This window comes from Netta rufina, assembly GCF_964035555.1.
Source record: "Netta rufina genome assembly, chromosome: 8".
Lineage (NCBI taxonomy): Eukaryota > Metazoa > Chordata > Aves > Anseriformes > Anatidae > Netta > Netta rufina.
In genome coordinates this window covers 122,194-147,286 of record NC_140131.1, presented here as the reverse complement: position 1 = coordinate 147,286, position 25,093 = coordinate 122,194, and the positions used below count along the sequence as shown (strand labels likewise).

General features: G+C 39.4%; 1 protein-coding gene across 1 annotated transcript in view; it reads right to left on the bottom strand.

Moving 5' to 3' along the window:
* Window positions 1–327: 327 nt before the first annotated feature.
* SLC44A5 (solute carrier family 44 member 5) overlaps window positions 328–25,093 on the bottom strand; it is an 85,719-nt gene continuing 60,953 nt past the window's right edge. Inside the window, exons 9-22 of the mRNA XM_084291088.1 lie at window positions 24,505–24,588; window positions 22,522–22,634; window positions 21,931–22,062; window positions 20,115–20,214; window positions 15,076–15,168; window positions 14,023–14,110; window positions 12,557–12,819; window positions 9,058–9,152; window positions 8,556–8,659; window positions 7,189–7,262; window positions 5,294–5,364; window positions 3,536–3,624; window positions 2,799–2,883; window positions 328–461 (exon numbers count right to left, since the gene is read on the bottom strand). Coding sequence (XP_084147214.1) covers window positions 349–461; window positions 2,799–2,883; window positions 3,536–3,624; window positions 5,294–5,364; window positions 7,189–7,262; window positions 8,556–8,659; window positions 9,058–9,152; window positions 12,557–12,819; window positions 14,023–14,110; window positions 15,076–15,168; window positions 20,115–20,214; window positions 21,931–22,062; window positions 22,522–22,634; window positions 24,505–24,588 — 1,504 coding nt within the window. The 3' untranslated portion in view covers window positions 328–348. The remainder of the gene's footprint in view (window positions 462–2,798; window positions 2,884–3,535; window positions 3,625–5,293; window positions 5,365–7,188; window positions 7,263–8,555; window positions 8,660–9,057; window positions 9,153–12,556; window positions 12,820–14,022; window positions 14,111–15,075; window positions 15,169–20,114; window positions 20,215–21,930; window positions 22,063–22,521; window positions 22,635–24,504; window positions 24,589–25,093) is intronic.

The window sequence follows — 25,093 nt, the reverse complement described above, 5'->3', positions numbered from 1 at the left end:
TTTACAAATATACACTTATAAAAAGAAATCTTATCAAAACTGCTGTCATCTAAGGCAGCAACTTGTGTTACAAAAGTTATGAAAACATTATTATAGACTTAGAAAAGCTTCAAATTTACATTTTCCTTTTCATAGGCACTCTATAAACTAAAACGTGGCCTTGTTTCACAAGCTTAAGTGTTTAAATTAGTTAAATATTACCAATGTTGCTGATTTTTTTTTAGATGTAAGCAAAAGGAAAAAAGAATCACCCATTAACCAGAAGCATCATGTACTGTTTTTACTTGTGCCTTTTATACATATTTTGATTAAAATTGATACTGTTTTGATGTTGAGGTTTACTGTATGTTATCCTACTGCCTTCTTAGGGCTCAGTTCCTTCTTCCCTAGAATTCGGTGAAGGCTAGCTGACATGAAGTAGGGTTTTGCTGTAGATCCATCATTTCTTTCCAGGTCTTCACCTGAATTTACACAGCAAAAGCAGCCAAAGCAGCAAACAGCAGTGCAAACAAATGCAAACACACACACAAGAGAGAGAGAGAGTTGAAGGGAGACAGCAAAAGAACCAACATTTAAAAAAAAATCTCAAGGCAATTTAGTTGTAGCGTTAAATTGCTGAAGGACACCAAAAAATTCTGTTTTCTCAAGCCAGAATTTATTTTACACAAAGCAAAGACACACACATTTAACCATTTTAAAATTACAGCAATATATCCTTTTTATTCTCCATTTCTTTGTTTTGGCATTATAAGTGGAAATTTTCAGGAACACTCATATTTACACACTGGTGGCCAGTTTTCCTAAAGCAGCCTGACATTTTGTCCTAAAGGGAAACTTGGATTTAAGCACTTTTTAAAATTGGACCCTTCTTCATTAAGATGAAATTCGTTTGAAAATCTGATGCCGTGAGTGCACAATATCATATAGGATTTCCTACTGTCCAGTACAAAACGGAAGCATGGGAAGTAAAACAGAATATGAAATTAAAATAATGAGATGGGCACATAACTACTTTTAAGGGACCTTTTTATTTTTTAAAGGACCTTAAAGATCATCTAGTTTCAACCCCTCCCTGCCATGGGCAGGGATGCCACCCACTGGATCAGGTTGCCCAGAGACCCATTCAACCTGACCTTGAACAACTTCAGGGACTAGGCATCCACAGATTCTGTGGGCAACCTGTTTCAGTGCATGGCGGAGCAGATCTCCACACTGCAGCCCATGGAGGAACTCACGATGGAGCAAATGGATCTGGTCTGAAGGAGGCTGTGGCCCAGCGAGAGCCAACATAGGAGCAGATGGTCTCATGGGAGCTGTGTTGGAGCAGTTTGCTCCTGAATGATGGACCCTGTAGTATAGATCCATATTGGAGCAGTTCTTGAAGAGCTGCTGTTTGTAGGAAGCCCATGCAGGATCAGTTTGGGAAGGCTGGCATCCCATGGGAGGGACTCCACATTGGAGCCTGGGAAGAGAGTCACCTTGACAGTTCAGTATATGACAAAGTATTATTTCAGCCTGACCACAATCCCCATTCCCCATTCTCCTGCACCACCTGGGGGGAAGAGGTAGAAGAATGAATAGTGAAGCTGAGCCAGGGAAGAAGGAGAGGGGTGGAGGAAGATGCTTTTATTTCACTTTTAATTCTTACTGCTCTGCTCTGTTATTAAGTGATGATATACTCCATCTTTCACAAGTCAAGTCTGTTTTTGCCTGTGACGGTACTTGGTGAGTGATCTCCCTGTCCTTACCTCAACCCATTAGCTTTTTTCATCATATTTTATTAGTTTCTTTTCATCATATTTTTTCATCATATTTTCCACCCCTGTCTCTGTCCTCCATTGGAGTGGTGCTTAGCTACCTATTGATGTGAAATCAACAATGTGACTGAATTATTTGGCTCTGATTCCTTCAGAAAATGCAGCCATTACTACAACTCTACAGAAGTCAAGACTGAGACTCAGGTGCCATTGTAGCACTCAAACATAATCCATTTGTATCTTTATTCTTAACACCTAAGTATAATTGTCAGTATCCTGCACAGATGGCAATACATGAACACACGTGTCCAGATTTCTCACTTGCCTTGCAATTGATGTAACCACCTTATAGACTAGAAAAAATCATCATGATTCCTTGCTTTGTTTGGTGGGAACACTTCTAAATTTTCAGAGAGGTAAGAAGTGAAATACAGATACTCTACAGTAGGCTATTCTTTCTATTTATAGCGGTAAAGCTGCATATTAGGATGCCAAAAAAATGTTTCTGACTGATTTTGTTCCTGTGATTGACACCCCGGTATCTCCAGAATTTATCCTAACTTTAGTTCCTAGAGAAGCAGAGTTAAGAAGGTGAGTGTTTAAATATGGTTATGATTCAGAGGAATATATGCTACTGTAAGAGGAGAATCAGTGTTATCATGTTTATTTTACCTCAGTGATCGCTGTGGATATGATAAGACTGTTACTATTTCAGTATTCCCTTAGTACGTAATAATTTGTCAGTTGTGAGAACAGTCACTGTCACGTAACTTTCACTTGGACCTACCAGAATGACTTTCATCACATAAATTAGTATGTTTATTTCTTTAATCCTCTAAGTCTAGAAAATGGAATGTGTTCTGTAAGAAGTATATCCTCTTCTTATAATTACATCCTAATTTGAGATCAACTGATTTCTTTTAAGATGATTCTGTGATTCTGTGATTTTAGTATTCTCTGACTGGAAAAATTGAACAGTAGTCCCTTTGAGAGTGCCACAGAATGCTTTCAGATATTAGTGAAACAAAACTCAGTACTTACAAAAGCAGAGGAAAAGCGTATCGACACACATTGCATAGACGCTGAAGAACCCGTGTGCAACAAGGTAGGAGCCAATAATGACAGTCTACAAAAAAAAAAACAAAGCACAATAAAACCCCAAATGTTAGTTTGTCATCAATATGGCAGTATTAAGACAAATTAGAAGCCTAGTCTGCTAAGCAAATTTTGGTAGAATTAATTGCAGCTCCATAATTCTATCAGATGTTACTACTGATGTGAAAAGGTATTACAGGTTCAAGACGCTGTATCCTAACATGCAGTAGCCACCAGTTTTTCAGCTGCCAAATTGGAGCCATTTCAACTCCAACAGAAATTATATGCCAAGAACATTCTGAACTCCTTCAAGATATTATTCTAAAGAATGACTCATCCTGGAGTTGTTCCAGAGTCTGTGAGGGCTACAAGGAGAAAGACACACATCACAGACCTTTTTCATTATAATCCCCCCCTGTCATTGGTGCCTCACCACCAGCCTTTGCTATCTGGAAAGTCTGAGCAAAGCAGATGTGAAAACTAATTTCTCTGAAGGTGCAGAGTCATTGCAGTGATACTTCTGCCTGAAGGACCCAGAGGAGTAGAGTATAGCAGTTCACTCCTCACTTCAGTGGGTAGTATGTCACTGAGAGCATGACAGGAGCTGTTACCAGAACATGCCCTGTCTCGTCTGAGCACCTCAGGTTGCCTGCAGTGTTCAGAGGATTAGACAGTTGTCTTACCAACAATGGTACCCAGTAGTAATTTAATGCTGGTGCTTCCTGTGCAAAGATTGGTATTCTCTGTGTGAAGAAAAAGAATGCAAGAACACCTGCAAGAAGCACAAAAGGTTAGTGATTCCTAGGGCTACTCTGATTTTCTAACAGCTAAAGAATGGATGAGAAAAAAACAACAGACAGTAGATCCAAGGCTGGTTTTTACAAGAGCTTGTAAACAATTTATTCCTCCATACTATCTCCTGGATCTGTATTCTGAACAGGAGAGAGATAGATGTAAATGAATCAATTACTGTAAAGATATCCATGGGCCCAAAATGACTTTAATCAATTGGTTTATTTCATCGTTCTACTGGATTTAATAAATAATGATGAAAAAGACGATAGAATGGAATAATAACTAAGACCACCAGGTGGATTTTTCTAAAATAAGGAAGAAAGAGAGCAAATTCCTGCTGCTTTAGATTTCATTGCTTGAAGAAATACTTAACTATTTCAGATTAAAAAGAGAAATGACAATGCTATTGATAAACAGAATAATAAATTTAGAAGAGAACAATGCATTTAAAACAGAAACAGACAAAAAGATTTAAATCCACTACATCTTAAAGAGAAAGAAGACATGAATGAATTTCAGTATTTTATGGCTAGCATTTCAGAAAATATGTTTCGAATCAAATTTGCTGCCCCATCTTGAAAGTCACACAACAGTAATGACAAAAAAAAAAAAAAAAAGATGTGGTCCTGGCATTAATTTTCCATTTCTAGTAAAAATATCATTCATTAGTTATTTTTTAAAGTATACAGAATACAAAATATGTATATTAGTGTAACAATATTTTGAAACTGCTGTCACACTTTAGAAAAGCTGTAATTAAATACTGCCAACTTGAATTTCTGAAAGTGCTTAAATTTTTTAAAAATCTATTTTTTATCATAGCAATTTTCAAAATTTTCAAAACATGTTTTTTGATATTTTGTGGTAACAAAGAAAACTCTATGAAGATGTTAGAAATATTCTATTTCATTCCTATAGCTTGGACATTCTTTTGAATGGACTTTTATACAGCAGAGCTTCAGGCCCATCTCTTGCAGATCTGTACCATCTCCTCTTGTATGTGTGCTGTCTGGTACCAGCTGAATGTCATGTGCAAGTTTGCTCAGTTCTCACGGAGGGAGAACAGATTATGACTGACTTACTGGATGTGAATTTGATTTGATCCAGCTATGATGCTTTGTCTGCAGAAGTCCTTGTGCTACTAACCCATGCAAACACAGTAAAAGCAATTACAGAAATCACAGAATCATAGAATGGTTTGGGTTGGAAGGGACTTTAAAGATCTTCTAGTTCCAACATCCCTGCCATGGGCAGGGACACTAAAACCCTCCCACTAAACAAGATTGCTCAAAGCCCCATCCAGCCTGGCCTTGAACACTTCCACAGAAGGGGTATCCACAACTTCTCTGGGCTACTTGTCCCAGTGCCTCACCACCCTCATAGTAAAGAATTTCCTCCGTATATGTAATCTAATCCTACCCTCTTCATCTAATTGATATTATTATGACCATACAGAGAAAAAAATGGGAAAAAATATATTTGTTTCAGTTCAATCTTGCAAATCTTTGGATATGGGAACAGCTTCCCAAATAGTCAGACCAAGGAGAACCTCCAACTGTTAACTAAGCATATATGAATATGGGAGGCATACTTGTAGGTAGCAGAAAATAAGAACATACAATTTGGAAAAAAAATTATTAGCTTACCTACACCACCAGCAACGAGAATTTTCCCCAGGAATAAAAGAAAGTCTGTGACTTTGTCCAGAACTGCGACTCTGTTTAGCAAAAGACAAATGATATATAACCATCACAAACCGGACATTTGTATTCTTTTTCCTTACAACTATGGGTAATTGACAAAATGTGGCCAAGAAGCTGTTTACTGCTGATTTAACAGACTGATAGGATAACAATGCAGAAGAGCAACACTGATATGGACTTTGTTATAACCTAATGCTGTGAGGCAAAAAAAAACACTGAGCCTTTTGTTGAATTAGGCCTTAATGCAGCAACACTGCCACAGTACTTGGAAACTGTTCATTGCTCTTGATGATAAAATAAAAATAAAAATAAAAATAAAAATAAAAATAAAAATGTATCTTTATTTCAATCTTTCTTTTGGGTCACAGATAAACCAGCCCAGAAGAGGCAAAGTACACGCCATAACAAAAAGCAATTTTTGTGTAGATTGCTGGTATGTCCTCTTTTCACTTGGTCCCATCTGGCCACATTTCATCACTCCAGATCATGCCAAATCTACAGAACTATCTTAAGATATGGTACAACACTGAAGGTAGGAGGCTGCAAAGCAGAGGGACAGTCACAGATGAATGAATGGAGGAAGACAGAAAAATTGACAGTAAATCTGCAGCCTTCACTGAAAGCAACAGCAGGGAGTTTCTGCCTGAAATCCTGCCAGCCTGTCTTACCAGAAACTTTAGGTAAATAATGGAATGGAAAATGAGCTTTGCATACTCAGTCTCATGACTACACTGAATGCTATGCAGATTGCAGTATACAGTACTGACTACCGTGAAAAATAAACATTGTAACTATTAAAAAGAACAAATCATAATTAGCCTGTCAGAGTTCAACAATAGAAGCAAAATACACAAGATAAAAAAATTTCTATTCAAAACCATAAAATTATATCCCTATATTTTAGTTGTTGCTTTTACTGATTAGAGCAGAAGCACAAGGGACAGTGAAGCAGTGGTTCTGAGAGGAAACAAATGCAGCTTCTCTTTCATATTGCACAAGCACTACACAATGTGGCCAGCACTGTTCTGATATGTACTCAATTCTCACATCTCCAATCCTTTCCTCCTTTTTCTTAAGCATTGTTTCCATTTTGCTGTCTTTCAGCATCCCCTTCCATTCCTCTCCTCCTCCCAGTTCTTCACTAAATAAACTACCTAACCTGTTTTACTGTGACTCTTGCTTAGATTGTCTGCTACGACATCAATATGGCCTGCTCCCAAGTTCTTCTCCCATTCTTTTTTGATCCCACTGTATTACAGGAACAGCCAAGAACAAGTACTGGTGAGAACAGGGAGTTTGGCAGCAGTCTTGGTAGTGGGGAAACAGACCTGGGGAGTTCCCAGCATCAGGGAAGATCTGGTTATGTTAAATACACTGTTTTTGAGTCCCTCTTCTTTCTTGCCACATTTTAACACCCCAGGCTTTCTGGAACAATCTATAGACTTTGATCTTTCAGTTTTCCTTTTTGAGAGAAAGCAAGTGGACAAACACTCAAGAAACACAAACAACAGATTATGAGTATTGCATTGCTGTATACCCATAGATCTCCTCTCAGCGACTCCATTAGTTCCTTGGAGACACTATTACAATCTATTGGGTGCTTAGGATTTTAAACAAGCAATCAAAACAAAACTGCTGTATTAGATCAACTTTGTAAAGGTTACTGTGCCAGAGAGCTTGCTCTTACACACTGGCTTTTAGAAGTGATGGTCGTGTCATGGGACAGAACCAGCTTACATTAATAATTGGAGTAGGGTTGGGAGAGGAAGTAGGCTGTGTCTTCAGCATGCAATACAGAGAATCCTGACATTTCCAAGGACTGAGAGATGGCCCCTTACCTCACCACATTTCGCATGAGCAGAAAGAATGCCTCCTTTGCTGAGGTGCAGAAGTTTTTACCATATATGGCAATCTGCAAAACAATAGTAGTTGTTAAGTGTTTTAAATAATCAGAATACCTCTTTGTATTTAAGAATCATGTTACATGTAATGCATACTTCTTTTTAATCTGTGGCCATGGAACACTCAGATGAACATAAAGGAACAATCCCCCAATCACCTGCTATCTATCGATGCTTCCCATCAAGCTGCAACAGAGTATCATCCATCTTTTCCCTCCAAATCACCTGTTTGTGAGCATGCTACCCCTTGTGATCTTGCAGGCAGCAGATTCAGTACTTAGTTTTCCAAGCAGAGTAAAAATGCTACTTGCTGAGTGATTCTTCTCACTTAGCTAGTTACCCATGTAAGATTTATAGCCAGCGGAAAGGAACAGGTGCTTGTAGAGCAAAAGTGAGTTGACCCATTTAGATATTGACTTAAACCTGACTCTGTTCTTGAGAATAAATCAGCAACACCAGTATCAAAGTCAGTAGATTTACATCAGCATAAAGCACAGCAGCTAAAGCTATACAGGAACAAAAACATTTTTCCTTTCTGGAATAGTGTCCACAAGGGTAAGATATTCTAGAAAACTTCTTCTGGTTCTAGTACAGTCAGTTTGCCGACTGTAAAAAAGATACTCAAAAAGAATACTTCTTCTTCAAGACAGCATTAATTTGAAATATCTTTTATTAGAACAGTGGTTTATAATAGATTCATTACTGCCACTTCCTTTGAGATAACATCTGTGACTGTCATTTTCAATCACTTAAATTGTTTCAGGTCAGAACATCCTAGGGTTAAATCTGTGTATGTCTATTTAGGTGAAAATCTGGAATTTGTCTTCAGGAATCTGAAATAACAAGGGTTATTTCAGAGTAACATCACTGCTGCTGCTAGTAGAATTTGTGCTTTTGACTTCCAGGAGCAAATACAGATACCACGTGCCTTCTGACTTCCTTATTCAAATCCTGCCACCACAAAGAAGTGTCCAACATCCAATAAAAAACAAGATAACATTCTTGTTGAAATCAGGATTTCACCCACTGATTCAGAGAGGATGTTAACCAGTTATGCCATCCTTTTCCACTTACTTTGTGAGGTATGGAGTATGGAAAAAGACAGTCAAGAAAAGGCTGAGCTTAGAAGAAGGAAAAAAAATCTTACTTTTTCATGGTAGTACCACATGCATTTCCTGAAAACGCCTATAAATGCCATTATTTATTCAGCATATTCTAGTACTGCTGGCTGTTGAACAACTAGAAGTAACTAGGTTATTCTGCCATCCCAGACAGGGGAGACCACATGCAAAGACAACACATACCATGATGTAGGCATTTCTGTTTATAAATTTTAAGAATTTTTCCAAACACCAGAAACAGCATTTGAGGCAGCAGAGTAGAAATCTAGTGAAGGAGTTCTGTGTACCTGAAAAAAGGAGAGAGTACATCATAGAATTCACAAACAGCCTTCAGAACAAAGAAATCTATTCAGAAGAAATTCTTACATTATGGCAAAACCAGAAATATTTCTTTTCTTCTATGTTCTAATATTTTCTTTCTTCTATGGACTCTCTTTCCTAACCTGTTTAGCTCACTAGCTTTCAGTTAGGTCATATTCATGTCCTGAATGAATTCTGCATTAAACTCCCAATTTACTCAATTTGAGTAAATCAGCACACATTCATTGATTTTGAATTGAACTAAAATGGCTAGTGCTAATGTGGAATTTATCTCTTTTAATTGCTCAGATAACATCTTGGTAAAGTCATGAAATCATTTACAAAAGGAGTTCTTAATAAGCTAGAGCAGATTCATAAATCTCACCTTTCAGTTTGTGATCCAGGTATTCCAGTATTACTCTAATAAGCTGGACAACTGCAAGAATTAAGGCTCCAAATGCCAGTGAACCTGTATGGTATCTGAAACAAATTAAATGCTATTTAATGGCTTGTATTCACGTGTCGTGGCTTAACCCGGCTGGCAGCTAAACACCACGCAGCCGTTCGCTCACCCTCCCCCCTCCCTCTCTGGGACGGGGGAGAGAAATGGAAAGTGAAGCCCGTGAATTAAGATAAAGACAGTTTAATAAGACAGGAAAATAATAATAACAATAATAATAATAATAGTAATACAATGATGATAATAGTACTACTAATAATAATATGTACAAACAAGTGATGCACAATGCAATTGCTCACCACCTGCTGACCGATGCCCAGCCTAACCCCGAGCAGTCCGGCCCCCTCCCCCAGCTAGCCACCCCTATATATTGTTTAGCATGACGTCAGATGGTATGGAATACCCCTTTGGCTAGTTTGGGTCACCTGTCCTGGGTCTGTCCCCTCCCAGCTCTTCCTGCACCCCCAGCCTGCCTGTTGGCAGGACAGAGCAAGAAGCTGAGATGTCCTTGGTTTAGTATAAGCACTGCTCTGCAACAATTAAAACATCGGGGTGTTATCAGCACTCTTCTCATCTTAAGCCAAAACACAGCATTCCACCAGCTACTAGGAAGAAAATTAATTCTGTTCTAACTGAAACCAGGACATCACGGCAGTTGCCTCTAGTTATACTTTATGTCTTAATCACAATGACATTGCTAAACATTCCCTACCATCACAAGCTATCAGCTGAAAAGGTAAGTACAAAGCCTGTGCTAAGCTGTAATCACAAAATCACGGAATTGTAGGGATTGGAAGGGACCTCCAGAGATCATCGGGTCCAACTCCTCTGCCAAAGTAGTAATGACTCCTTTATCTCAGGTTGCTTAGAGCATGTGGTGCAACTTAGATCACTACAATTTGTTCACTTTTACTCAATCCCTTTGAGCAGTTTTGGAAAATAAACTATTCTAGAATAAAGTCAATCCTAGACTGGACAGAGTATCCATGGCAGATAACTATAGGAGCCTAATTATAAGGTAGATTGTGAATCAATTATCTCATAATGTCAAGATAGGCTTTACGTATCAAAAGATTATTATGACTATGTAAATCTTATACCTATGTTTTAAAAGTGTTTATTCCTTAATTGCTATTAGTAAACTAGGCACTTCATGAATCAGGCCATCCTTCTTTAGGTTGACAGGAAGCACCAAATGTTTAATAATCATAGAATCATTAAGGTTGGAAAAGACCTTCAAGATCGTCTGGTCCAACCATCACCCTACTACCAATGTCACCCACTAAACCATTTCCCTAAGCACCATGTCCAACCTTTCCTTGAACACCCCCCCAGGGACAGTGACTCCACCACCTCCCTGGGCAACGCATTCCAACTACTCTTGCCCGACTACTCTTTCTGAGGAGAAATGTCTCCTAATTTCCAACCTAAACCTCCCTTAGTGCACCTTGAGGCCATTCCCTCCAGTCCTATCACTAGTTACCTGCGAGAAGAGGCTGATCCCCAGCTCCCCACAACTTTTTTTCAGGGAATTGTAGAAAGCAATAATGTCACCCCTGAGCCTCTTCTTCTCCAAACTAAACAACTCCAGTTCCCTCAGGTACTCCTCATAAGACTTGTGTCCCAGGCCCTTCACCAGCTTCATAGCCCTTATCTGGACACATTCCAGGGTCTTGATGTCCTTCGTGTAGTGAGGGGCCCAAAACTGAACACAGTACTTGAGATGTGGTCTCACCAGGGCAGAGTACAGGGGGATGATCCTCCCTGGTCCTGCTGGCCTCTAATGACCATTAGGTTAGGGCATGGAGAGGGGGGAGCACAGCAAAAATAGTGGAGTGTGCAGCCTGAATAATGCACTGCCTTGCTCCTCCCATGCCAATCACAGGAGATGGACTGTCCCATGAAAGGCTCATCTCCACAAGCACAGGGGCACAATGTCAGGTGGGGGAACCCAAACGATGCACTCAAAAGACGGCCTGTCCCAGAAGAGCCATCAGCCCCATGGCCGAGATGTGAAAACCATCAAGATGAATCAATGGAATTGAATTCTTTGAGCACTTTTTGGACTGGGCAGTGTTAATGACTAGGGATATTGGACAAATTATGGGATACAGGGGAAGAGAATTAGAAGATTTTGGGATAGCACAAGACTTACTATGGGATATTTAGGGGAGGAATCAAAGGCAGGTTAAGAGGGGAATCATTGTAATTTGAGGAGGAATAAATGTGGGAAAAAATGAGGAATAAGGGGATAAAATGTTGCATGTAAACAGCTACACATTAGTACACCTTCTGTGGCCATGCACTGCACCTGATCAGCACAGTCTGACCCACCTTATTAAATCGCATTTCTGTTTTCATGGGTGAGGGACTCTTTTCTGTGTGGATGTGTGTGGGGATGGATTTTTAAGTGCAAGCAGCTTGACACAGACCACACATCAGAGGGCCAGTGGAGCTGTGATGCCAGCACCTGAAGCAAGTAATAGTATGTGAGTGTGATTGCTAGTGGATATTAAGGTTGATTAGCAAGTGAGTAGCTTAAGTAGCTTGGGAGCTAAGTATGTTTGTGTCTCTCTAAAGGTGAGACCACAGGAGGAGTTGGCTGCCAAAGGTACCTGAGGGTCCTGGTCAACTGCTGGAGAGACCATTGGGTCTGCATGTTAACTGAGACCTGTTTGTGTGTCTGTCTCTAAGAGAAAGTCACCTGGAGAGGCTGACTACAGGAGGAACCAGGAGTCCCAGACAACTTCCAGAGAGACCATAATGTCTGGGGGTTACAGAGAGGGGTGTGTGTGTTTCTGTGTCTGTGTATCTTTGTGTCTGTCCGTGAAGGATGGAGTCTGTAACAGCAACTGGAGTGGGGCCATGGGCCTCAGGGTCACATAGACAGCTGCCAGCAACTTGGGAATTAGGGGATCCAGGAGCCAGCTACTGGATAGCTCAAGTGTCTGAGCCAGGCTACTGGTGGTATATGCACCTTATATTATATATATATATATATACAATTGGATAGAAGTCCATTAGTGGGAATTACATATACTAACAGACCATCATCCTCAACAGTCAGGAGTCCTGATCAGAAGGGAACAGGATGAAGTTACTGGGGCTAGTGCTGCTTGTGCAAGTGCTCTGTGTGCAAGTCTGCTGATTTGCATGGTCAGCTGTGTATATATTTGTTGTATACATGTGTCTGGGTGTCTGCACCTACTGGGAATACCTGCTCTGCCTTGTAACTGGTTGAACTGAGGGACATCAAGCTGCAGCTGCCTTGCCTCTACTGGGCTAATGGATTTGGTATTCCCCTAGAAATTACATTTTCCTGACTAAACATTTTCATTTGATATTCTCCATTTGGCTTACCAAATTGTAAAAACAGCACTTGTTGAACACATAACAAGGATTACATCCAGCTTCATGGTCTTACCTTATTGCCCGTCCAAAGGAAGAGAAGAGTGGCCACAGTGGAATATCAGCTGGTTTTCGAGAGGCCCAGTAATAAGAGGCAAAGGCACCAGCAAGGGTACACTGACCCAGTGCAATTGCAAAGTTTACCAGCCAGAGAAAAACAAAGGCATTAGCTAACTGAAAGATGAAGATGTACTTATGATACAGACTTTCTCCTCCATAAAATGCAAAAGTACACTGAGCACCTGGACATAATTTGGTAACGTTGGTTGTGTTAAAAGTCTGTATGGAAAGAAAAACAGAAACCAGAATGATAAGCAACAAATTCCATGTAGAAAGTCTCTGAAATTTAGTGACTTAATAAAAATCACATAATTCTGTTTGATGTTTCATTAGCTTATTCAACACTGCACTCCAACAGTATGCAACCTGTTTACATATTTAGGGGGTTATATTAATGTCTTATTCAGGTGCTTAACTTTAAACTAAGGAGTTAGCAAACAGACCTGTTCACCACGTCTGAAACCAACAAAAATGGAACATGAATTTCAGAAATCTACTTTTAAGACAAATATAGAATCATAGAATATAGCAGCATAGAATCACAGAATGGCTTGGGTTGGAAAGGATCTTAAAGATCATCTAACTCCAGCCTCCCCTGCCATAGGCAGGTATGCCACCCACTATATCGGGTTGGCCAAGGTCTCATCCAACCTGGCATTGAACACCTCCAAGGATGGGGCATCCACAACTTCTCTTGGCAACCTGTGCCAGTGCCTCACTACCCTTACAGTGAAGAATTTCCTCCAAATGTCTAATCTGTATCTATTCTCTTTTAGTTTAAGACCATTCCCCCTTGTCCTATCATTATCTACCCAAGTAAAGAGTTCTTCTCCACCCTCTTCCTAAGACCCCTTTAAGTACTGAACGGTCACAAAAAGGTGTGCCTGGACCCTTCACTTCTCCATGCTGAACACACCCAGCTCTCTCAGTCTTTCTACATAGAAGAGGTGTTCCAGCCCTAGGATCATCTTTGTGGCCCTAATATGCTTCAGTTTCATTAAGGAAAACCTGTTCAGCTTAAAAAATATATATACTATTCATTTGAAAATCTGCATCTTGGTAAATTACCACATTTGAATTAAAATGAACAAAGGACAATGAAATAGAAGCCTCGCAAATTTGAGAACACCTATCAAAAAAATCTGTTTTTCTGTGTCTCCCTCCCTCACCCTGTAAACTATTAATACCTACCTGTCTCATGAGACAGTTTAGAAGAAAAAATAGTTTATATCTGTAAATTGCTTTGAACAAAGAAGTGTTAACCTGAAGAACTATTTGCAGATTTAACATGAGGAAACATTATTTAAAATAAGCATGTTTTCTACTAGCATTGCATCTAATAGGAATTAAGAAATGCAATTAGTATAACATTTATTATAAATAATAAATAAATAAATAAAAGTAAATATTAGTTACACTTACCTCTGGGTCACAAGTCAGGTTTGCATACTTGCACAGTGTTTGATTAGCCATTACTTTATACACAGGTTCTCCTGATGTAGCTAAAAACCTTAATTAAATGTTTTAAGGAGGAATCACACAACTGTAGGCTTTGAGCAACTTAAGACTCTGAAGTGGGGAACCACTAGCTCTAAAGAATATGTGCAGATAACAGAAAAATTGCTTTTGCTGTGCAGATATGTACATGAAGGGCTGACAGGTATGATGCAATATTCTCATTACTCAGAGAACTAAGGCAAACTCCAATCCTGAACTATGATAATTCCTGGCCAGAATGGGCAAGGAGAATAACCTTGAAGGTTGTGTTAATCTCTCTTGCACACCTACTTATGGTAAGGCAGATTATACAGTGTGTCTTTGATGGTTCATACTTTTGTGGAAGTAGACACAGAGCAGAAGAATAAATTAACATTGTCCTGAACAGCAAAATCTGGCATTCTTAGCACGTGAAAGAAGAAAAAAAATGTTTTAAAAAAGCAATTTTCTCCCTCTCTGATTTCTTGCCAAACCCTTGCTGTTCCAGGAGCAAACAGTTATTGCTGTTCTGCAGTTTAGAGAGGACTAAATGCATTATATATTCTCATTCCTTTCCTATACTTTTCTGAACAAAAAACACCAGCAGCCTCCCCAGCTAAGAGACCATTAACATTGGGCCTATAGAGCACGCAGCACATTAATGGCCATATTTCCTCTTTGCTGAGGGCTTTTTTTCACCTTTTTTTCACCTGTAGTACACTACATACACCTTATGTAGTGTACTAAGGCCTTGCATGATCCTCTATGCCTTGGCAAGAATTTTAGTCCAGTTCTTTTTAATGAAATTAAGTCTACTGTCTGATTTGTACATCAGTCCCAAATGTGCAGTGAGGAACAATCCTGCATCAGTGGAGCACGTGCTAAGTGACCAAATAGCCCTGTTGACATGGGTTTGGTTAAGGTGATATCACAGAGAATGATTTTTTTCTTGCAGAGCAGAAGACTGTTCTCCAGAGATGTATACAGACAGAAGGATACACAGCTGTCACAGCCCAGTAGGAAATGCAAATTGCAATGAGTATGAAGGTGACAATTGGGTAGAACAATGTAGACATTATATAGCCAATAGCCCTATGAAAGAAAGAAAACGTCACGTAAGCTATAACAAGATAAGCAAAAAAAAAGCTTTTTATCAGCTTCTAACATCATCCTTTTTACTTTGAACTACTTGTTGATAATGGTAGCATAATCTAGTGCTGGGATCTCAAAACACTGCAGGTACTGCCTTCATATATCTTCACTTCGATATTTCTACCACTCTATTGGCAGCAGTACAGATGACTTCACTTATTTGCCATGTTTGAGCCTGTCTTCTACTTTCTCCTCCTCCATTACTGCTTCACAGATCCTGCTCTTTCCTGGTCATAAACCCATTTCAATCACATCTGCTTGCCGATTGCTGCAGACATTATCCTTTATTTCCATGTCCCACTCTGATCAGATCCTATGCTCTCCCTTCAGCCCCTACATAGCCTGAAATTACCCCTTACTGCTTTGTATTTTGGGATATTGTTCCCATTGTTCCTTTCCTGTCTTAAGTATTATTTAGTTTGGGTAAAAGCACTGAACTTCTCTTCAGAATTCCAGGACATTCCGACACCTTCCCATGACTGTGACTTTCCTCATGCTGAGTTTACGTGGTAAGGGCTTGGTAGCAGGAGGGCTGCAGGCATGGCCTCTGTGAGAAGAGTCCAGAAGCTGCCCGATGTTATGCACCAAAAGGGACCTGCCGCTGACCAGAGTTGAGCCAATAAGCAACGTTGATTGCACCTCTGTGAGAGCATATTTAAGAAAGGAAAAAACTGCTGAGCAATTGCAGCTGGGAAAGCAAGGACTGAGCAACAGCCCTGCAGACACCAAGGTCAGTGAAGAAGGAGAGGAAGGAAGTGCTCAGGCACCTGAGCAGAAGTTCCCCTGTGGCCTGTGGAGAGGTCCTTGGTGGAGCAAGCTGTTCACCTGCAGCCCATGGGTCCCACATGGAGCAGATCTCCACGCAGCAGTCCATGGAGGAGCCCATGGCGGAGCAGGTGGATGTGGCCTCAAGAAGGCTGCAGCCCATGGAGAGCCCCTGCAGGAGCAGGCTCTGGGCTGGAGCTGCAGCCTGTGCAGAGGAGCCCATACATGAGCCCATACTCTGACAGGAGCTGCCACCCATGTTGAAACAGTTAGTTCTTGATGGATGAACCCTGTGGTACAGACCCATATTGGCGCAGTTCTTGAAGAGCTGCTATCTGTGAAAAGCCACACAGGATCAGTTTGGGAAGGATGGCATCCCATGGGAGGGACCCTATGCTGGAGCTGGGGCAGAGAGTGACTGTGAAGGAGTGGCAGAGATGAAACATTAGGGATTGACTGTAGTCCCTGTTCCCCTGTGTTGTTCAGGGGAAAGAGGTAGAAGAGGGTGGATGGAGGGGAAGGTGTTTTTAGTTTGCTTTTAGTTTCTTACTGTTCTAGTCCAGTAGTGATAGGCAAAAAATTATATTAATCTCCCTATGCTTAATCTTTTTCCTGTGAAAATAATTGGTGAGTGATCTCCCTGTCCTTATCTCAACCCTTGAGCCCTTCCCATCACATTTTCTCCCCTTTTTTCTCTGAGGAGAGGGAGTGAGGAAGTGGATGTGGTGGAGTTCAGCTGCTCAGCAGGGTAAAAACACCATTCTTGTATGTGCCATAAATGAGTGGTGCTGGTGTTTGGCTGTTGGAAATCAGAAAGAATAATAAGCCTTGCAGTGTTTACAGCTTAAGGAACCCCTCTGTACATCGTCTGATGTTTTAGAGGGCAACAGTCTACTAGTACTTTTTGTGGCTAGAATGTAAATAGTGAGCAGGAACTTAAGCATACTAATTGCTACTCCACCAGGGACTGTTCCTCTGGGTACCATGGTGTCTCACAGGCTAATACCTTTAGCTTGGTATCTCACTGGATGTGATGGTGGAGTGCATGTTTTTTGTTCACTGAAGCTTACAGGTTGGTTACCTTTACACTCACGTACCTCTTCCCACTTGTCTAAGTTTTCTTTCCAGTGACCCCATAAGCTTATCACAAGCTTTTTCATCTCTTACTATTGCTCACGGTTTTTCCTCTTATAACTTGTGGTACTTCTGATGCCATTTGCTTTATAAGAAGCAGTTTCCAAAATACAAAAGGAGACAAACTTATTCAGCTTCTGCTGCTAAACTTGTAAGTAAATGTAGGGGGTGAGTGAATGTGGGGAATACAAGGGAACTGTCACATGCAATCAAGATGTTAAGATCCTGAACATGTCAAATTCCATCCTAGTCTATGCATGTAAAAGTACATTAAGAGTCACAAAGGAGGACATAGCTTTTATGCTTTCTGAGAAATAATCACAACATATTAGCAGTGTTCAGCTTTTAATAGGCCTGTTTGCTGCTACTAAAACCACAGGCTGTTACTCCAGCAAACTGACTGTTAATTGTTTCTAACTTTGGATTTCGAGTCAATTATTTGTATTATAATTGCAACATTTTTAAAAGAATAGTTAAACAGTATTGAGAAACATAACTTGATTTCCAGTCATTAGCAACTTATTTTTCATCTTCCTGAATACAGAGCATGGTCTCTTAGGCTTACAGTAATTAAATAGTGTTTCTTAGAATCACAGAATATCCTGAGTTGAAGAGACCCACAAAGATCATTGAGTCCAACTCCTGGCTCCATACAGGAACACCCAAATATCAGACCCTGTGTCTGAGAGCATTGTCCAAACACTTCTTGAACTTCACCAGGCTCGCTGCCATGACCAAGGGGTCCCTGGGGAGCCTGTTCCAGTGCCTAACCGCCCTCTCAGTGAAGAATCTTTTCCTAACACCTACCCTGACCCTCCCCTGTCCAAGCTCCACGCTGTTCCCTCAGGTCCTGTCGCCGTCCCCAGAGAGCAGAGCTCAGTGCCCGTTTTTCCACTCCCCTCATGAGGGAACAGCAGGTCACAACGAGGCCTCTGCTCAGCCTGCTCTGCTCTGGGATGAACACACCAGGGGCCTCAGCTGCTCCTCACACCTTGCCCACTAGACCCTTCACCATCTTTGTAGCCCTCCTTGGGATGTTCTCTCATAACATCTTATGTCCTTCTTAAATCGTGGTGCACAAAACTGTATACAGTATTCAAGGTGAGGGCTGCACCAATGCTGAGTAGAGCAGGACAAGCACTCCCCTTAACCAGCTAGCTCAACTGTGCATAATGCAGCCCAGGATACACTCGACTCTTTTGGCTGCCAGTGTGCACTGCTGACTCATATTCAACTTGACATCAACCAGAACCCCCACATCCCTTTCCCTGGGGCTGTTATCCAACCTCTTGTCCCCCAGTCTGTACATACAGCCAGGGTTGCCCCCTCTCAGGTGCAGAATCCCGCACTTGCTCTTGTTAAACTTCATACTGATGGTGATTGTTCAGCCCTCTAATTAGTCAAGATCCCTCTGTAAGGCCTGTTTCACCTCATCTGTATTCACGAGTATAAAAATATCATCTTCAAGTGACCATTCTATGCTGCTGAAAAACTATAGAATGTTACTACTTCTCAGCAGGAAGTTTATAAAATTTCTGAAATCCTCCTACCTGTCAAGACTACAAACCAAAAATGTTGCAGGGTATTGAAAGTGTTCCCAGGTTTTAATGAACAAGAATTAAAGTACATAGTTTAGTGCTGTCCAGTTTAACTGCTATGCCCTAATTGCATAGTAGCATAAGAAATCAATATCTGACTGCATACAGAAATTCAGTATTTGTTAATCCTGTCATAAAAATCCCAGATCCTGATTCCTGAAGACCACAGTGCCAAGGGAGATGGCAGAAAATTGTAAGCAAGTGCACATAGGTAAACTCAGAGTTAAGTCAATGTACTCTAACGACAGAGCTCTACTGCTAAGGAAGATGCTTTCAGTAGTTGCCAATCAGACCTTTGCCTATTTGAAATGAAATTCAAGGGCCTGATCTTTCAAGTCCTTTTTCCCTTTGTTACAAACCTAGTTTTAAGAATAACTAAGCATATCCCCAGGGAAGTGGTCACAGTGCCAAGCCTGACGGAGTTCAAAAAGAGTTTGGACAATGCTCTCAGACACACGATCTGAACTGATTTATTTATTTATGTGTGTATTTATTTATTTATTTAGGGAGGTCCTTTGGGGACCCAGGAATTGGACTTGATGATCCTTGAGGGTCCCTCCTCAATTCTATGATTGGCACTGTATAACATAGGAACTACTGCAAAGTCTGTAATGATTTCAGGAAAAATAAAATGAAGAGGTCTCCTAAGCCTTCAGGTTAAAAAAACAACAACAACAAAAAAAAAAACAAAAAAAACCAACAACAACAAAAAAAAACATGCTCTGATTTCCTATTTGCTCAGAGCTGAAAAGAAGTATCTTGGACTGAGCTGTTTTGCAATGTCTGGTAATGGAAGCCTCCTTTTCTCTCTGCAGATTTATGCATGTCTGCACTGTGTGAAGCCAAGAGCTGGACTCAGTGATCCTTGTGGGTCCCTTCTAACTCAGGATATTCTGTGGTTTTCTGGTTCTATGGATTGGAGACAGAAGAAGACAGTCTTTTCTAAATAAAAATCACTGAAAAAAAAAAAAAAAAAAAGCACCAAAACTCCACCACCTGTATGTCATTTTGGAGACAGTCCAGTTACAGAGCGAAGTTGGCAGCAATAGGTCCCCAGGCTCCTCCTATTATAATGTACTGCATTTAACATTTCAGCTGATACACCTGTTTGCACTCAGGATACATGGTACCACTAGCTGTATATGTGCTCTTAAGGCATGAAACTGAGAGCTAAGAAATTTCTTATTGCAAAACAGAAAACTCTTACAAATACAACCTCTTTAAGAGAGAACCAGCATTCCACATACTGCCTAATGTTCTCAACATACCCAGTGTTGTGCTTTTACTCTCAGCTTTCTGCTCTTTGTAGTGCAAGATGAAACTCAGGAAGAATATACCCTAGAGATCGTTTAATAAAGTTAAAAGTATTTTAAGATCAGACAAACATACCTACTACCTTCCTTCAACAGTGCAATAGCAATCCGAATCCTATTCCTTAGGAAGATCAGCATCAGTATTATTATGACCTCAACAACACAAAGTATTATCACTGTAAATAAAAAAAAATAATAATTTATCAAGAATTGTAAATTGCTTTTTTTCCTGCCTTGCATTTTACACTATTGCTCATGAACTCCACTAGATGCTCTGCTACAGCAGTTCTCCCTCTCATTCACTGCAGCTGCAAATCTTCAATTCTATTTCACAATTTTGTAAGTGCCAGTGTAGGGCAATTCTACATGCAGGGAATTAGAATGTATAAGACCCTGACATCAGCATTTGTAATTTTAGATGAAAAATGGAAGATAGCATTCTCAGGCAAAGATAATCATGCACGGAAATATGACCGTACCATTTGCCCTTAAATACAGCTTACCCATAACAAACCATATTTTTCATAAACAAGCATTTTCCATGTTAATACTTAACTGCAGCTAATTTGTAGTGTCTAAATACAGTAAATAAAATAAAAAGGAGATGATGAGTTAACTCTCATGAAGAGTGTGTTTCTCTCATGCATTTTTTTTTTTTTATCTCCCCGAAAAATTTTATATCTCCCAGACAGAGATATACACAGATACTCTTAAAACATGATTACAAATATTATCAGCATTCCTGGCCATCAGAACTGTAGGTGGCAAGTAACCACTGTGATGCTCAGAGCCACAGATTTTGTTCTGAACAAAGTTTTTGTAACATGCACTTTAGCACCTATTTTGATGAAGTTCCTCATGAAGGAAAACATAATGAGTTTTCTTTAAAGTTGGTCTCATTTCATTTCAGTCAAGTTAGTGTGATTTCTTCCCTTGTGAAAAAATGAAACATGATGAGTTCTAGACTAGGACTGAGAGGACTTATATTTTCATCAAGGATATTTAACTGGTTTGCTGGGTGATTTTGGACAAATCATTTGGACAGTTCCTGAGTACCTCAGTTTATGTCTGAAAGTGACACTGACCTCTAGATAAACTACACATTGGCTGCTAAGAATCAGGAAGCAGAAGAGACTGGAGACTTACAAGGAAAAACATAATACAGTCAAAAGGCCCTCTAGAGATAGAATACTAAAAAGATTTGCCTCAACAGTACATAGGAAAATGTCTCGCAAGCTCAATGATCCAACAAAAACACAAAGCAAAGAAAGGAGATTTAAGCAATATACTGTTCTATTAATTCAGATAACAGTTTTTATCTAGGCTATGTCCCATTCACCATCCCAGTTATACTGTTCATGTGCCTTCTAATAGAGTAGTAACTGCAGTGCAATTAATATTTGCCACATATTTGTTCTCTCTTCTGCCCCTCCTTTCCTGGGGAGGAATGTGCACGCTTTCTTCTTCCAGTAGAATTTTATTTTAAAAACAGATGTGTATGACCCTGTAAGAGAAGGCAATGAAGCACTCTTGAAAATAAAGATGATGAAATTTGTGAAGGGTCGTTCCACAGTCTAAGTGCAGCCTCCAAAAAAAAGCAGTGATCTGATCATAAGGAGTTCCACAAAGATGTGCATAGTTATTAATCTAATTTCTGTGTCTCTCCCAGAATCATTATTCACTGCCATCACCAGTGTGATTGCAGTATTTCCCTTTCCAAATACACTACTATCCTTTCTAAAACCAGGTATTTTGCACAATACAAAAAAAAGAATTCTTACCTGTCTGAATGACATGTTTGAAGGAGTTTTAACAAGGCAAACACTGCAAAAAGACAGTGATTGATTCTCCTGAATATCCATTAATTGATACAGGTTTTAAAGGGCACTTACTAAATGCTAGCCATGTTTGCCTCAATTGTAGGTACACTCTGAAGTCTGTCTGGAATCCGATATCGTAAACAGTGAGGTCAGATCCAGGTATGCCTTTGAGATGATCATACTCCCAGTAACAATGCCAGATGCCTTTTAAGAAGCAATTAACACAAAAAGTGTGCTTCTGAAGAGCGCAAAGACAAGTTTTTAAATATATATATATTTAATATTTAAAATTAGTTTTAAAAATATTTTTACAAGCCAAGTATTATGTCCTCAACATGTCAGTAAACAAAAATCAAAAATGCATTACCAAGAAATTAGTCAATTATAAAATCACATGTACAAAAAGAAATATCAGTGCAAATGCATATACATTAAGCATACCATAGGTAAATAATTCAGGTTACTATATCTGGTGCTAAGTGTCAGCACAGATGAATTCTTACTACGTTTCACTGTCATTTAAGCATTTCTCACTAAACTGTGTCCAAAACTGAGCATTATTTATCTCAGTTGTACCATTTAATTGATATAATTACTGATTTTCCTTGTTCAGATTTAAGCAATAAGGAAAAATAGCCTCAGAAACTAGAAGATTATACCTACCATAACCTATAATTCCAATCACACCAAAGATGAAAATCCAGAAGAGAACCCCAGCTGTGAACCTCAACAGCACAAGGAAGAGCAGACTCACAATCATTGCAATGAACAACCCACTGGAGAGATAGGAGACAGAAACATGGGGGGAAAAAGTGTGAGAATCTTCCCTTTCTTCCATGCCTGTTACTCCAAGTGAAGGTCACTTTGTGTCACATGAGAATGATTTTTAAAACTGTATTTCAAAATCTTTGTTATGAAATACATCCTCTTGGATATCATCTGCTATTAGAAACCAGTAGCTTAGATATGATGATCTCACAGGGCACAGCCAAAAATGTTTGTATACACTAGGTTCTCAGCTCAGCTGAATGGGACTAGCACCAAAAATGACTTTTTAGTCATTTACACCAGCTGAACAACTCACTGCCTTTTTCAGGACATGGTGTAGTCTACAGCATAGAAAGTTGAAGTAGAGGACTACCTGTGTGGGAGGACGTTACTGTTTTTTGTCTTCCATTAAAAATCCCTACTTGGAAAGGAACACTTTTAATAAAGTGACATTCTAGGAGCTTTCCTAAACAAAGATAATTAAGGTTAGGAAGAAAAACAGTGACTACTTACCCATCACAACAGGGAATGATCAGGATATTGTGATGCATAAAAAGAAACTTGTAAGAGCTGACTTATATGATCTATTAATGGAACCCCTATGAAACATATCTACAGACTGTTTTCTTTTTCTCAAGTCTGCACTAGGGAAATATTTATTCTCATTACACTCCCAGAAGGCAAGTCAAAAAGGAAAAAACAACTGTAAAAAGTCTTTTTACTTTTAGGTGAGGCATTCTAAAGCAATGTGAATAGTAATTCCCCTTCAACAAAAATCCAGCTTAGATGATTTAGAGAACATTTAATTTTTCAGAATTTTTGTAGGTGTTGTATCAGAATTTTGTATTGAGTACATACTCATAAAAATTTAAAATCTCTTGCCTGTGTTTGATAACTTCCCTTCTGAATGTTCCCAGTATTATTAGCCAGTTACCAAAGACAGGATGTGGGACAGCCTGATCATAGAGTCAAAAACGCTGAGATGTTTGGGGCCAACTAAGCCAGATGGGCAGAGGGACAAGAAATCACCTTATATTTTAAGTCTTTGTAAGCTAGCGTTACATCCTTGCCCCTAAAGTCTCCCTAGTGTGAAATGGCTTGTGGCGAATGGCTTGTTTAAAACTCAGAACATGTTCCTCAAAACAAGTTGTAGTTTTGGAGCTTATGGTTCTATTCTTGAAAGCAGTAGGCTACCTGTGCAAGTACTGACAGTACCCTGCTTAAATCTCTTTAGATATACATGAGTCCTAGTAACACCAAAACTGAGAGCATGGTAACAACTGTCCTCAACAGACAGTTTGCCTTAAACTGAAGCTTGAAGTAGTAGAAGTAGCTCACCACTACTTCTGTTTCAGTGCTGTATTTTTATTGATTGGTGATTAGTGAGTATTAATTGCAAGACAAAGTTAATTTTATTCCATACTTCTTGTTCTTGACATTGCTTTGCCCACTTAATTGGGGCTAGCAGATTTATAATAGATTTAACTATACATTGAATTGGCAGTATGAATTTAGAAATTGTGTTTTATATAAATGCCAATGACACTTAGACACTTCAAATTGGTTTGAAAGTCTGTAAGAGTTTCAGTTTTGGAGTTACCACACAGATGGGTCCTGCAACATACCACCTCCCACTTTTCCTCATAGGATATTAAAACCTACTCCACATCAATTGACATTCTATGTATATATGCTGTGCTATTCTTACCTCATGTATGAAATCATAACATTACCATCATGTGATGACAGGAAGTTACAGTTGCTCCTTGAGTTTAAAAGTAGGATTGGTAACAAACACATACATGATCCATATTTTTTCATTTCCTGTACAGTCCAAAGGGTGTTTGGAAGAATTACAAATTCCCATTAAAAACTTACATTAGTATCCAATACCAAGAAATGGCATAGTCTTCAAAAATTTTCATTCCAACTGATCGTGCATCCAAGACATTATTGATGCCGCTGAGAAAAGATAAACCAAAAAAAAGGTTGTTTTGGGTAAAAAAGCAGAATTTATTTTAACAACAAATAGGCCCAGTGAAAGAATTTGAAATATTGCTAGTAAGATCATATTACTATTCTCCTGCTTCATTTCTCTAACTACGCCAACATCAATCAGAATCATGCCAAAGAAAATTCTTCTGAAGTTAAGAATCCTCAATAAATAAAAAAAAATGCATTAAAAAGTCTATACTGTTCCTGATAGAGCTTTACTAGAAAAGCTCTATGAGTGCTGATTATCACCAACTTTATCACCATAATTGCTTATTATGTCACAAGAAAATCATGTATTACTAAGATCTGCAGTGTGCTACAAGCCACACAGTTGTGACTCCAGGACTGCTAATAGCAGAGAAGCAGAAAAGAGTGCAGTGAAGATAAAGGTTGAATTTATGGAATTGTTTTCCTATCTCACAAAGTGCTTAGCCACATTCATGTTTTCCTAAAAGGAAATTAAAGATTTGGT